This window comes from Loxodonta africana, chromosome 8 (assembly GCF_030014295.1).
Source record: "Loxodonta africana isolate mLoxAfr1 chromosome 8, mLoxAfr1.hap2, whole genome shotgun sequence".
NCBI classification, from domain to species: domain Eukaryota; kingdom Metazoa; phylum Chordata; class Mammalia; order Proboscidea; family Elephantidae; genus Loxodonta; species Loxodonta africana.
Window position 1 is genome coordinate 121424900 of NC_087349.1, and position 12262 is coordinate 121437161.

Consider the following 12262-nt stretch of genomic DNA (forward strand, 5'->3'; position numbering starts at 1 on the left):
CTCATCCTGCCTCCAGACAGGAGCTGCCCATTTGCTCCTGTGTATCTACTTGAACTAAGAAGCATGCTCTTCATGAGTATTATTTTATGTTTTATAGTCCGGTGTAATCTTTGTCTGAAGAGGGGCTTTGGGAATGGCCTTAAGTTCTGGGTTAACAAGGTGTCCAGGGGCCTTGGCTTCAGGAGTTCTTCCAGTCTCAGTCAGACCATTAAGTCTGGTCGTTTTACATGAATTTGAATTCTGTTCCAAACTGATCTCCTGCTCCACTAGGGACTCTCTGTTATGGTCCCTGTCAGGGCAGTCATCAGTGGTAGCCGGGCGCCATCTAGTTCTTCTGGTCTCAGGCTGATGGAGTCTCTTGTATATGTGGCCCTTTCTGTCTCTTGGGCTAATATTTTCCGTATGTCTTTGGTGTTCTTCATTTTCCTTTTCTCCAGGTGGACTGGAACCAATTGATGCATCTTAGATGGCCACTGGCACATTTTTAAGATTCCAGATGCCATTCGCTGAAGTGGGAATGTAGAGCTTTTTCTTCAGAAACTTTGTTTTGCAAATTGACTTAGATGTCCTCCGAAACCATGGTTCCCAGATCCCAGCCCCTGCTACTCTGTCCCTTGAAGTGTTTGGTTGTGTTCAGAATACTTCTTAGCTTTTGGTTTAGTCCAGTTGTGCTGACTTCTCCTGTATTGTGTGCTGTCCTTCCCTTCACCTAAGATAATTCTTGTCTACTATCTAGTTAGTGAATTCCCCTCTCCCTCTCTTCATCCTTGTGACCATCAAAGAATATTTTCTTCTGTGTTTAAACCTTTTCTTGAGTTCTTATAATAGTGGTCTCATACACTATTTGTCCTTTCTTGATTGACTAATTTCACTTGGCATAATGCCTTCCAGGTTCATCCATGTTGTGATACGTTCCATGGATTCATTATTGTTGCATCTGGGGTCTTAAAAGCTTGTGAGTGGCCATCTAAGATATTCCACTGGTCTCACCCCATCTGGAGCAAAGGAGAATGAAGAAAACCAAAGACACAGGGAAAGGTTAGTCCAAAAGACAAATGGACCACAACTACCACGGCCTCCACCAGACTGAGTCCAGCACAACTAGATGATGCCCAGCTACCACCACCAACTGTTCTGACAGGGATCACAATAGAGGGTCCCAGACAGAGCTGGAGAAAAACGTAGAACAAAATTCTAACTCACGGGAAAAAAAAAATAAGACCAGGCTTACTGGTCTGACAGACTGGAGGATCCCTGAGAGTATGGTCTGCGGACACACTTATAGCTCAGTAATGAAGTCACTCCTGAGGTTTGCCCTTCAGCCAAAGATTAGACAGGCCCATAAAACAAAACAAGACTAAAGGGGCACACCTGCCCAGGGGCAAGGACTAGAAGGCAGAAGGGGACAGGAAAGCTGGTAATGGGGAACCCAAAGTCGAGAAGAGGAGAGTGTTGACAAGTTGTGGGGTTAGCAACCAGTGTCACAGACAATATGTGTATTAATTTTTTAATGAGAAACTACTCTGTTCTGTAAGCCTTCATTAAAAGTACAATTTAAAAAATTAAAAAAAAATTTTCTAGATAAAGCCAAACTGTTTTCCAAAGTGAATGCACCAATTTATACTCTCACTGGCAATGTGTAAGTGCTCCCATTGCGCTGTGTCCTTTTCAACCCTTGGTACTGTCAGTCTTTTTCATTTTAGCCATTCTTTCCAGTATGGAAATTTATCTCATTGTGGATTTAATTTGTATTTCCCTGGGGAGTAATGAGTAATGAAGCTAAACAACTGTTTATTTGTTAATAATCATTAGCATTTTCTTCTTTGTGAAGCTTCTGTTCCTGGCTTTTGCCCATTTTTCTATTGGGTTATTTGTATTTTCTTATTGACTTCTAGGAATTCATTCTGATGATGGATTGCAAATATTTTTTCTCTCTTTTTTTTTAATTACTGATTTTTTTTTTTTTTTATTTCTTCCCACTCTATGGTTTTCTTTTTTTATTGTGGTAAATATATATATATATATATATATATATATATAACAAAACATTTGCCATTTCAACATCCATGTACTGTTCAGTGACATTGTTGTCACGTTGTTCAACCATCACCACACCTGTTTCCCAATTTTTCCATCACCCTTAAGAGAATCTCAGTGTTCCCTAAGCAAAAAGTCTCCTTTTCTCCCTCCCTCCCACCTGCCCCTGGTAACCACTAATAAAAATTGGTCTGTGTATACTTGTCTATTCTAGATATTTGATATAAGCGGTATTATACAAAAGAATAAATATTCTATGATTTTACTTATATGGTTTTCTTTTGATGAAGAGAAATTTTTAAAATTTTAGTGTAGTTAAATGAAGCAATCTCTTTTATTAGTGCTTTTTGTGTTGTTTAAGAAGCCTTTTCATACTCTGAAATCATAAAAGTACTCACCTATGTTATTCTCTAGAAGTTTTATTTTGCTTTTCACATTTAGATCTAGAATCTACTTGAAATCGACATTCATGCAAGTTATGAGTTAAGAGTTCAAGCTCATTTTCTTCCCCTGTAAGGATATCTAATCACCCCAGCACTATTTATTGAAAAGATTATTTCCCCACCGATCTGCTGCATGACCTGTGTAATAAAATCAAGCATCCGTATATATCTGGGCCTGTTTCTGGGCTCTTTCTGTTGCATTGGTCAATTTTCCTGCCTTTATACCAATACCAAGGAGATCTGGTGGAGCAATAGTTAAGCGCTCAGCTGCTAACTGAAAGGTTGGCAGTTTGAACCCACCCAGCAGCTCCGTGGGAGAAAAAGCTGGCAATTTGCTTTCATAAAGATGACAGCCGCGAAAACCTTTAGGGTAGTTCTACTCTGTCATACACGGTTGCTATGAGTTGGAATGGACTCCACGGTACCCAACAACAACAACATACCAATACCATCATGGGCTCAATTACTGTGGTTTTACAATGAGTTGATATCTAGTTAAGTAAGCCCTTCAGTTTGGTTCTTCTTCAAGTGTGTCTTGGTTATTCTGGCACTGTGCATTTCCATACAAATTTTAGAGTCAGTTAGTTAAGTTTTTCCCACAAGCTACTTAACCTCTCCCTGCAAAAAAAAAAAAAACCCTCTGTGATTTTCATTGGGATTGCATTGAATATATAAGTCAATTCAGGCAAGAACTGACATCTTCACAATATTTATTTCTTTAATCCATGTATACAGTATATGTTTGCATTTGTTTAGCTCTTCTTTGACTTCTGTAAGTAATGTTCTATAGTGTTATATGATGGGTAGTGGTCTGTACATCTTTCATTAGATTTTTTCCTAGACATTTGGTTTTTTAAATGGCATTGTTTTTAAATTTTTTCATCTTCTAACTCTTGCTGGTATTGAGAAACTGTTTTAATTGTCCTGGAATCCAGATTTCTGGGTCCATGGAGTTGGGGTGACCCACTCAGGCCATCTGCCCTTAGGTGTCCTTTTGAACCTTGAACCTTTGAGGGACTGTTTTCCTAAATTCACCTTCAAGTCAAACAATAGTAAGGTTTTAGTGGAGATTGTTTTGCCTTAGGCATTGAGCTCTTCTGGAGAACTACAATGACCTAAAGGAGACTACCCTGCCTGGACCCCACCCATATAACCTATGGTCACTAGTCCTTCTTTGGAGTGCCTTCCCAATAGCTTTGGGTTGACGCTGCCTGATTTCAATTGTATCTAATCACGATAAATATATTGTTATGCTAATTTTTGGCGTTTCACTGTGTATTTAGGTTTTTAACAGTGTACAGAAAAAAGGTTGGTTTTCCTATATTGACCTGTATCGAGCAGTCTTGCTTAACTCTCTGTCTTAGTTTCTTAGTGCTGCTATAACAGAAATACCACAAGTGGGAGGCTTTAAGGAATGGAAATTTATCTTCTCACATTTCATGAGGCTGTAAGTCCGAGTTCAGGGCACTGACTCTAGGGAAGTGAATGCTTTCTCCCTCTGTCAGCTCTGGGGGAAGGTCCTTGGATCTTTTCAGCTTCTGTTCCTTGGTTCCTTGGAGATCTTCATGGGGCATGGCATCTGTTTCCCCCATTTGTGCTTGTTTGCTTCTGTGCCAGGTCTTTTCCCTTTATATCTCAAAGTGATTGACTTAAAACACACCCTACACTGACATGGCCTCATTAACATAATAAAGAAAATCCTATTCCCAAATGGGATTACATCCACAGATATAGGGGCTAGGATTTACAACACATATTTTTTGGGGACATAATTCAATCCATCAAAAAAAAAAAAAAGTTTTACCAATAAGCCCAGAGCCATTGACACTTCTTCCTTACTAGGTCTAATCAGCATAATGTCATCAATATAATGGACCAGTGTGATGACTTGTGGAAGGGAAAGGTGATCAAGGTCCCTATGGACTAAATTATGACACAGGGCTGGAGACCTGATGTAGCCCTGAAGTAGGCAAGTGAAGGTGTATTGCGGCCTACCCAGCTGAAGGCAAACTGCTTCTGGTGGTCCTTGAAAACAGGTATGGAGAAAAAGCCATTAGCCAGACCAATAGTTGGGTACCAGGTGCCATGAGATGTATCAATTTGCTCAAGCAATGAAACCACATTTGGAACAGCAGCTGCAATTAACCTGGTTAAGTTTTTGATAATCCACTGTCATTTCAAGATCCATCCATTTTTTGCACAGGCCAAACAGGCGAGTTGAATGGGGATGTGGTGGGAATCACCACCCCACATCCTTCAAGTCCTTGAAGGTGGCAGTAGTCTCCACAATCCCTCCAGGAATGCAGTATTGTTTTTGGTTTACTATTTTCCTAGGTAGGGGCAGTTCTAATGGCTTCCACTTGGCTTTTCCTATCATAACAGCCCTTACTCTATTTGTCAGGGATCCAGTGTGGGGGCTCTGCCAGTTGCTGAGTGTATCTATTCCAATTATGCATTCCTGAACTGGGGAAACAACTACAGGATGGGTTTGGGGCACACTGGACCTACTGTGAGATAGATATGAGCTAAGGCTCCATTAATAATCTCACCTCCATGTGTCCCCACTCTGGTGGGCCACAGTGATGTTTTGGGTCTCCTGGAATTAGCATCAGTTCAGAGCCAGCATCCAGTAATAGCTGAAAAATCTGACCATTTCCTTTTCTCCAGTGAACTGTTACTCTTGTAAAAAGCTGTAGATCTCTTTGAGGAAGGCTGGGTGAAAGATTAACAGTATAAGTTTTTGGCAGTGTATTGGAGTCCTTCCTCAAGGGGACCCGGCCTCCCCTTCATTCAAAGAGTTGTGGGTCTTTAAACTGGGAATTGAGGGGCTGTGACTCTCTATTCTGATGGTTTGAGTTAGACTGCTGTTCACTTGACCTAGAATTCATCTGCTTGTACAGATCAAGTAAATATTTAGTAGATTTCCTGTCTATTTCACTTCTAGGGACACCATGACTAGCCAATGCCATAAGTCCATACGAGTCAGAATAATCTGATTACTGCTTTGACTTCGCTGTCCATTATGGTAACCATGCCCACCTTGTCTTTGTCAATTGAGTGCTGCCACTTGGCCCCTACCACCACAGGCTTCAGTCAAACCCATTTTACTTAGGTGTCTTAATTCAGTTAAGGCAATTCGCCCTGTCAAATCTGACTTACATAAAATAGCAACCACAGCAGTCTTCAAAGATGCTGGAGCTCCCTTCACAAATTTGTTCTTCACTGCTGTGGTAAAAGGTGTTTCCTCTGGGCACTCCTTGTGTGGGTCTGTGGGTCTGACCTGATAAATTCACTCTAGCATGCCAATTTCCTAAGCCTTTGGATACTTTCTTCTACAGTATATCAAGGCAGTACTTCAACTTGATTTAGGGTAGACCACCACATAATCCATGCTTCAGAAACCCAACCAAATAAACTACTAGATCCTTTCCTAATTTACAAAGCTGAAACATTGAATGAAGAATCCTTCCTTCATGAACCTATGTAATAAACTCAGACTGATCCATCTTTATGTTCCTTGAACCATTATCCCACACCCTTAAATAGCCATTCCCACACATATTCTGCAGGTTTCTGTTTGTGCATATTAGAAAAGTCAAGCAGTTATTTTGGAATGTGGTGTATCTCCTGGGTCACACTTTGTACTTCGCCTTTTGGGGCTGGCTTGGACTTAAGTCTGGTTATAGGTCTAGAAGGCAAATGTCCTGAGAACATTCAGCACTGTCTTATAAAGCATCTGCCTCAGGTGATGCCCGGGCAATGACTCAGACAAAGGCTCTTTAGATGCAGCTGGGTTAATCTCATTAGATGGGGTGAAGAGGCTAATGGTTTACTGGGGAGGGTGGTTTAGCAGGCAAACATGGAGTAATGTATCCCAATGGGAGTGAGAGGGTTGATTCTGTTGGCAGGATTCAATGGGATTTGGTGTCTCCAGCTTCCTGATTATCTGCCCATATGTCCCTATCCCATTTTGTCCCAATCAATGCCCTCACTTTAACTTTAGACATATCCTGAGGTTGGCAGCTGAGTTGGCGTTGTAATTCAGCCACTCTTACAATAAGACTCTGTTTGGTTTTTGGCAATATCAGTTCTGTTATTACAAGAAATAAGGCTCTCTTTCAAGGCACAAGTGGAAACCTTGAGGTCGTTTATGCAGCACTTGAGCTTTGACTCTGAAGCCCTGACTCATCTCTTTTTTTCACCAGTTTGCCTAGTGGAAGTAGGACCAACCAACCAGCTTCCCTATACTTCTCATTATGACAAAATTGTAGAAAGGTATCACCCATGCAATCACCCAGAGCCTCACCTTTCACCGATGCTTGATCTATTGGTGGTGATATTTTGTGTTATGTGTATCACCACTTCATGCCATGGATTAGCAGTGCCCTTTTACTACTGGAAGCATAGTCATCAACATCTTTAAGACTAACCAGACTTGAGAACCAATTTAGAAAACTCATCCTTACAATTTTGTTTCTCTAGAACCATTCTTGGTACCAAATGTCTTAGGCTGGGTTCTCTAGAGAAACAAAATCAGTAAAGTGTATAAATATATACAGAGATTTATATCAAGGAAATGGCTCATGTGGTTGGTAGAGGCTAGAACATCCCAAGTCCGTGGGTCAGGATAGAGGCTTCTGATTCACGTAGCCACTGGGGCTGGTGAAACCAAGATTGGCAGGTAAGACTGCAGGTAAGCTGCTAGCTAAAGCCCCAAGAACCAGAGGTCAGACAGACAGGAGCCAGCTGCAGGATCCAGAGCAAGCAAAAGCCCATGAGGCTTGCCAGACTGTTCACTTGTATTCGATGCAGGCCACACACCCAAGGAAATTCCTTTTCAACTAACTGGCCACTCACAGCAGATCTCATCATGGAGGTGATCACATTATATCAAATCTCATCACAGAAGTGATGACAACATCATACGACTGCCAAACCACTGAGAATCATGGCCCAGCTAAGTTGACATACAACCTTAACCATCACACGCCCAGCTACTATTACTGAACATTTTGATCAAAGATTGTATAGAAAAATCCTGATCAAAAGGGAGAAAATACTGAATTTCAAATTCTCATGAAATCCAGACTTTCTGGAGCCATCCAGGCTGGATGGACCCCCAACACTATTGCCCTGAATCTTTAAACCTTAAAACCAAAAGTATCTCTGAAGTATTCTTTAAACCAAACAATAATTTAGGTTAATTAGTAAAGAATGCGTGCCATAAGCATTGTGCTCTTTTAAGAACTAGCTCTATGAAATCAAATTGAGGATAGCAGCTTGAAAGATTAGCAAGAAACCTTAGGGGAGGATGAGGTTATGTTAATGGGGGAGGAACAACTTAGAAAAGGAAGGTAAGAATGGGTTGCACGACATGAAGGATGTATCAAGGTCACTGAATTGTACATGCATAAATTTTTGAATTGGCGTATGTTCTGCTGTGTATATTCTCAACAATAAAAAATACAGTAAATTATATTTTAAAAAATGAGAAAAGTTAGAAGCAAAGGATAAAAAATAAAACAAAAAACCTATAATTAGAGAAACAATTTCAATGAGCCAAAAGAATTAAAAAAAAGTAACTGTTCATTTCATCATGAATTTAGTTATTTTCAGACAATAGTCCCCCCCAAAAAACCAAACGAGTTGCTGTCAATTCTGCCTCAAAGCGAATTGCCCCATGAGTTTCCAAGGAGCACCTGGTGGATTCAAACTGCCCACCTTCTGGTTAGCAGCCATAGCAGTTAACCTCTACGCCACCAGGGTCTCCAGGCAGGCAGGCAACATGACTAATCTATTAATACTCAGTATGCTCCAAACATACACGTTAAGCACCACTCCAACGTTTCCTCATGGTAACTGCTGTTTTGTAAGAGCTTCTTCCATAATGGAAACCCTGGGGGTGTAGTGGCTAGGTGCTACGGCTGCTAACCAAAGGGTCATTAGTTCGAATCTGCCAGGTGCTCCTTGGAAACTCTGTGGGGCAGTTCTACTGTCCTATAAGGTCGCTATGAGTTGGAATCGACTCGACGGCACTGGGTTTGGTTTGGTTGGTCTTCTACAATCACGATGAAAAAACAAATTGCTGAATTTTTGTTGGTTAATAAATTCAGTAAGGCACTCAAATCCTAGAAATAAACTAACAACATGACTCTCTTTTTAGTGAGTTGAAACATGATCTAGTTTCCTTTATCCGGAATGCATTCTTTATAGAAAGACATGTTTTTCCCTGAGCTTGTTTAAAAATAAGGTTTATACAGACTAATCCATTATCATGTATAGCTGTAATCAAGAAAATTATTTCATGTTGATAATATATTAAGGTAGGAAGAAGAGCAAACACCTAGAGCTTATGAGCATAGCAGAAAAACAGCTCCTGAGAAAAAGCCTTCTGTCTGTAACCTAGTACTTGGCATAGTGCCTGGAACACACCAAAAGCCAGGCCTGTTGCCCTTTAAAGTCAATTCCTACTCATAGTGACCCTGTAGGACAGAGTAAGAACTGCCCCATAGGGTCTCCAAGACTGAAATCCACCCCCCACCCAGGGTTATCTTGGCTGTAATCTTTTCCATCTACTGTTTTTTCTTATTGTACTTTAGATGAAGGTTTATAAACAAGCTTCTCTTTAAACAATTTATACACATATTGTTTTGTGACATGTCAACACTCTACCCTTCTCTAACTTGGTTTCCCCATTACCAGCTTTTCTGTCCCTTCCTGCCTTCTAGTCCTTGCCCCTCGGCTGGTGTGCCCCTTTAGTCTCATTTTGTTTTATGGGCCTGTCTAATCTTTGGCTGAAGTGTGAACCTCAGGAGTGACTTCATTACTGAGCTATTAGGGTGTCTGGGAGCCATACTCTTGGGGTTCCTCCAGTCTCTGTCAGACCAGAAAGTCTGGTCTTTGAGTTAGAATTTTGTTCTACGTTTTTCTCCAGCTCTGTCTGGGACCCTCTATTGTGATCCCTGTCAGAGCAGTCAGTGGAGGTAGCCAGGCACCATCTAGTTGTGCTGGACTCAGTCTGGTGAAGGCTGTGGTAGCTGTGGTCCATTAGTCCTTTGGACTAATCTTTCCCTTGTGTCTTTGGTTTTCTTCTTTCTCTCTTGCTCCAGATGGGGTGAGACCAGTGGAGTACCTTAGGTGGCCGCTCACAAGCTTTTAAGACCCCAGACACTACTCACCAAAGTAGAACATTTTCTTTATAAACTATGTTATGCCAATTGAACTAGACATTCCCAGAGACCAAGGTTCCCAGAGCCCTCAGCCCAGTAATTTGGTCCCTCAGGGAGATTGGATGTGTCCATGGAGCTTCCATGACCTTGCCTTGAATAAGTTGTGCTGGCTTCCCCAGTACTGTGTACTGTCTAACCTCCACCAAATTGACCACTTATCTATTTTCTATTTAGTGTTTTTCCCTCCTACTGCACTGGGTTTTTTGGGGTGTACTCCTCCCCTCCCTCATAAACATCAAAGATTGTTTCTTTTTTAGTGTAAACCTTTCATGAGTTTTTATAGTAGTGGTCTCGAACAATATTTGCCCTTTTGTGATTGACTTATTTCACTCAGCATAATGTCCTCCAGACTCATCCATGTTGTGAGATGCTTTGCAGATTCATCATTGTTCTTTATCGTTGTGTGGTATTCCATCATGTGTATGTACCGTAGTTTGTTTTCCATTCTGTTGATGGGCACCTAGGCTCTTTCCACCGTTTTGCTATTGTGAACAATGCTGCAATGAATATGGGCGTGCACATATCTATTTATGTGATGGCTCTTATTTCTCTAGGATATATTTATTTCTAGGAGTGGGATTTCTGGATCGTATGGTATTTCTATTTCTAGCTTTTTAAGGAAGTGAAAGGTTGAAATTTTTACGGAAGCAGACTGCCACATCTTTCTCCCACAGAGTGGCTGGTAGGTTCAAACTGCCAACCTTTTGGTTAGCAGCTAAGCGTTTAACTACTGTGCCACAAGGGCTCCCCTGCCTGAATATAAAAAAAAATATAGCCAGGACTAAATAAATCCAGTGAACAAATAACCGAGCCATTAATTCCTAGAGAACCACTACATAGTACCTTGATGGCTAGATGACGTCTCCAAAAGAAAGAAAGGAAGAGGGCAAGGGAGTGTAATTAAAAAACAAAAAAACAAAAAAAACTCATAGAATTTTCTTAGGGAAATAAATTTTAATTTATATAACTTTATATAAATACATATTTAGCACAATTCTATTTGTAAAATATATTTATTTAAAAACCCAAAGCAAAAGTCCTGTCGCTAGTTTATTTCAAAAGACAGATAATTTCAGTACATGCTTTCTTGAATTGCCTGCAATTTCTTCATCTGATCTCAGGGTGTAGGGCCGTGCTTTACATTGTCAAGATAAAAATCCAGGAGGCAGAAATCTTGTTGCAGTGGGTAGCTGTTTTCATCTAACACAAAAAGGCTCTGAATTTTTAGTAGGCAAGGTGCCCCGTTGAGTGCCAAGAAGGCATGGAGCAGGTCAGCTGCCACCATTCCGTAGGTGATGCCTGAGGGCGGTACTAAGGGAATTAAAACACACACAGGTGTTAGTGTCACCCCAGGATGATGGAAACACAAACACTGAAGGGTTCCACTGTTTCCCTTGGTTTCTCAAGTTCCAAACCCATTTTAATTTTCTCTTCCTATACCTTCTCTTTCTAGTTACAAGTTGCTGAAGGAACTCTAGAATAATGGCAAGCAATTCCTGGTGAGCATGAAAGGAAGACACACATAATGCACTTTTCAGACCGACAGCATTTCCTAACATGGCATAATTATTAGCTTCTTAAAACAATATAATAAAGAACCGAGATTGTTTTCCTCAGTTAGGACTGAAACAAAAAGGCAGTATTCATATCAGAAAGGTACTCTTGTATTTATCTAATCTACAGCTCTCATCAAGGTTTATACTTCCATACATTTACTGTTTAGAGTAAAGAACCCTCAATCAGTTAATGAATACTAAATCTTGGTAACATAAAAATAATAAATTTTAGGTAGATGTATCATTTTATTTTGCATTCATCCTATTGTCTTCTTATTTTAAGGACATCTAATCAAGTTATGGAAACCCTGGTGGCGTAGTGGGTAAGTGCTACAGCTGCTAACCAAAAGGTCGGCAGTTCCAATCCACCAGGCGCTCCTTGGAAACTCTACGGGGCAGTTCTACTCTGTCCTGTATGGTCACTATGAGTTGGAATCGACTTGACGGCAGGGGGTTTTGGGTGGGTAATCAAGTTATTGAGTCCTGATGGCACAGTGGTTAAGAGCTATGGCTGCTTTCCAAAAGGTCAGCAGTCCAAATCCACCAGCCACTCCTTGGAAACCCTGTGGGGCAGTTCTGCTCTGTCCTACAGGGTCACCATGAGTTGGAATCGACTCAACAGCAACAGGTTTGGTTTGGTTTGGTTTTCAATACTAGACTGAAAAGGCACTACTGACTATACTCAAACAGTGCTTAGTTCCCTGACCAATACCCCCATCTTTCTTGGATTTGGGTCTATAGGCTGCTGGAGGGCAAATGACATAGTTTTTGGAGATGTGAGAATTCTCTACAGTAATTTAAAATTTTAGCATTTTCACAAGCTAAAAAATAATCAACATTAGTGATTATCTGGATGACCACTTTATCACTTTATCACCAAGGACTTAAGTGATCTCAGTGCCCTCATTTTCACTTTTGGTTAGAATCTAATTAATGCCAAGAAAAGTATGAGTTTCATGGTGGGCATGGTCAAAACACAGATGTATATGTGATATGA

At 40.7% G+C, this 12262-nt stretch overlaps 1 protein-coding gene across 7 annotated transcripts in view; it reads right to left on the reverse strand.

Moving 5' to 3' along the window:
* Window positions 1-2014: 2014 nt before the first annotated feature.
* Window positions 2015-12262, reverse strand: part of SHLD2 (shieldin complex subunit 2) — a 141378-nt gene continuing 131130 nt past the window's right edge. For all 7 annotated transcript variants that reach the window (XM_064290296.1, XM_064290294.1, XM_064290297.1 and 4 more), the window contains one exon: window positions 2015-11020. In XM_064290296.1, coding sequence (XP_064146366.1) covers window positions 10827-11020 — 194 coding nt within the window. In that variant the 3' untranslated portion in view covers window positions 2015-10826. The remainder of the gene's footprint in view (window positions 11021-12262) is intronic.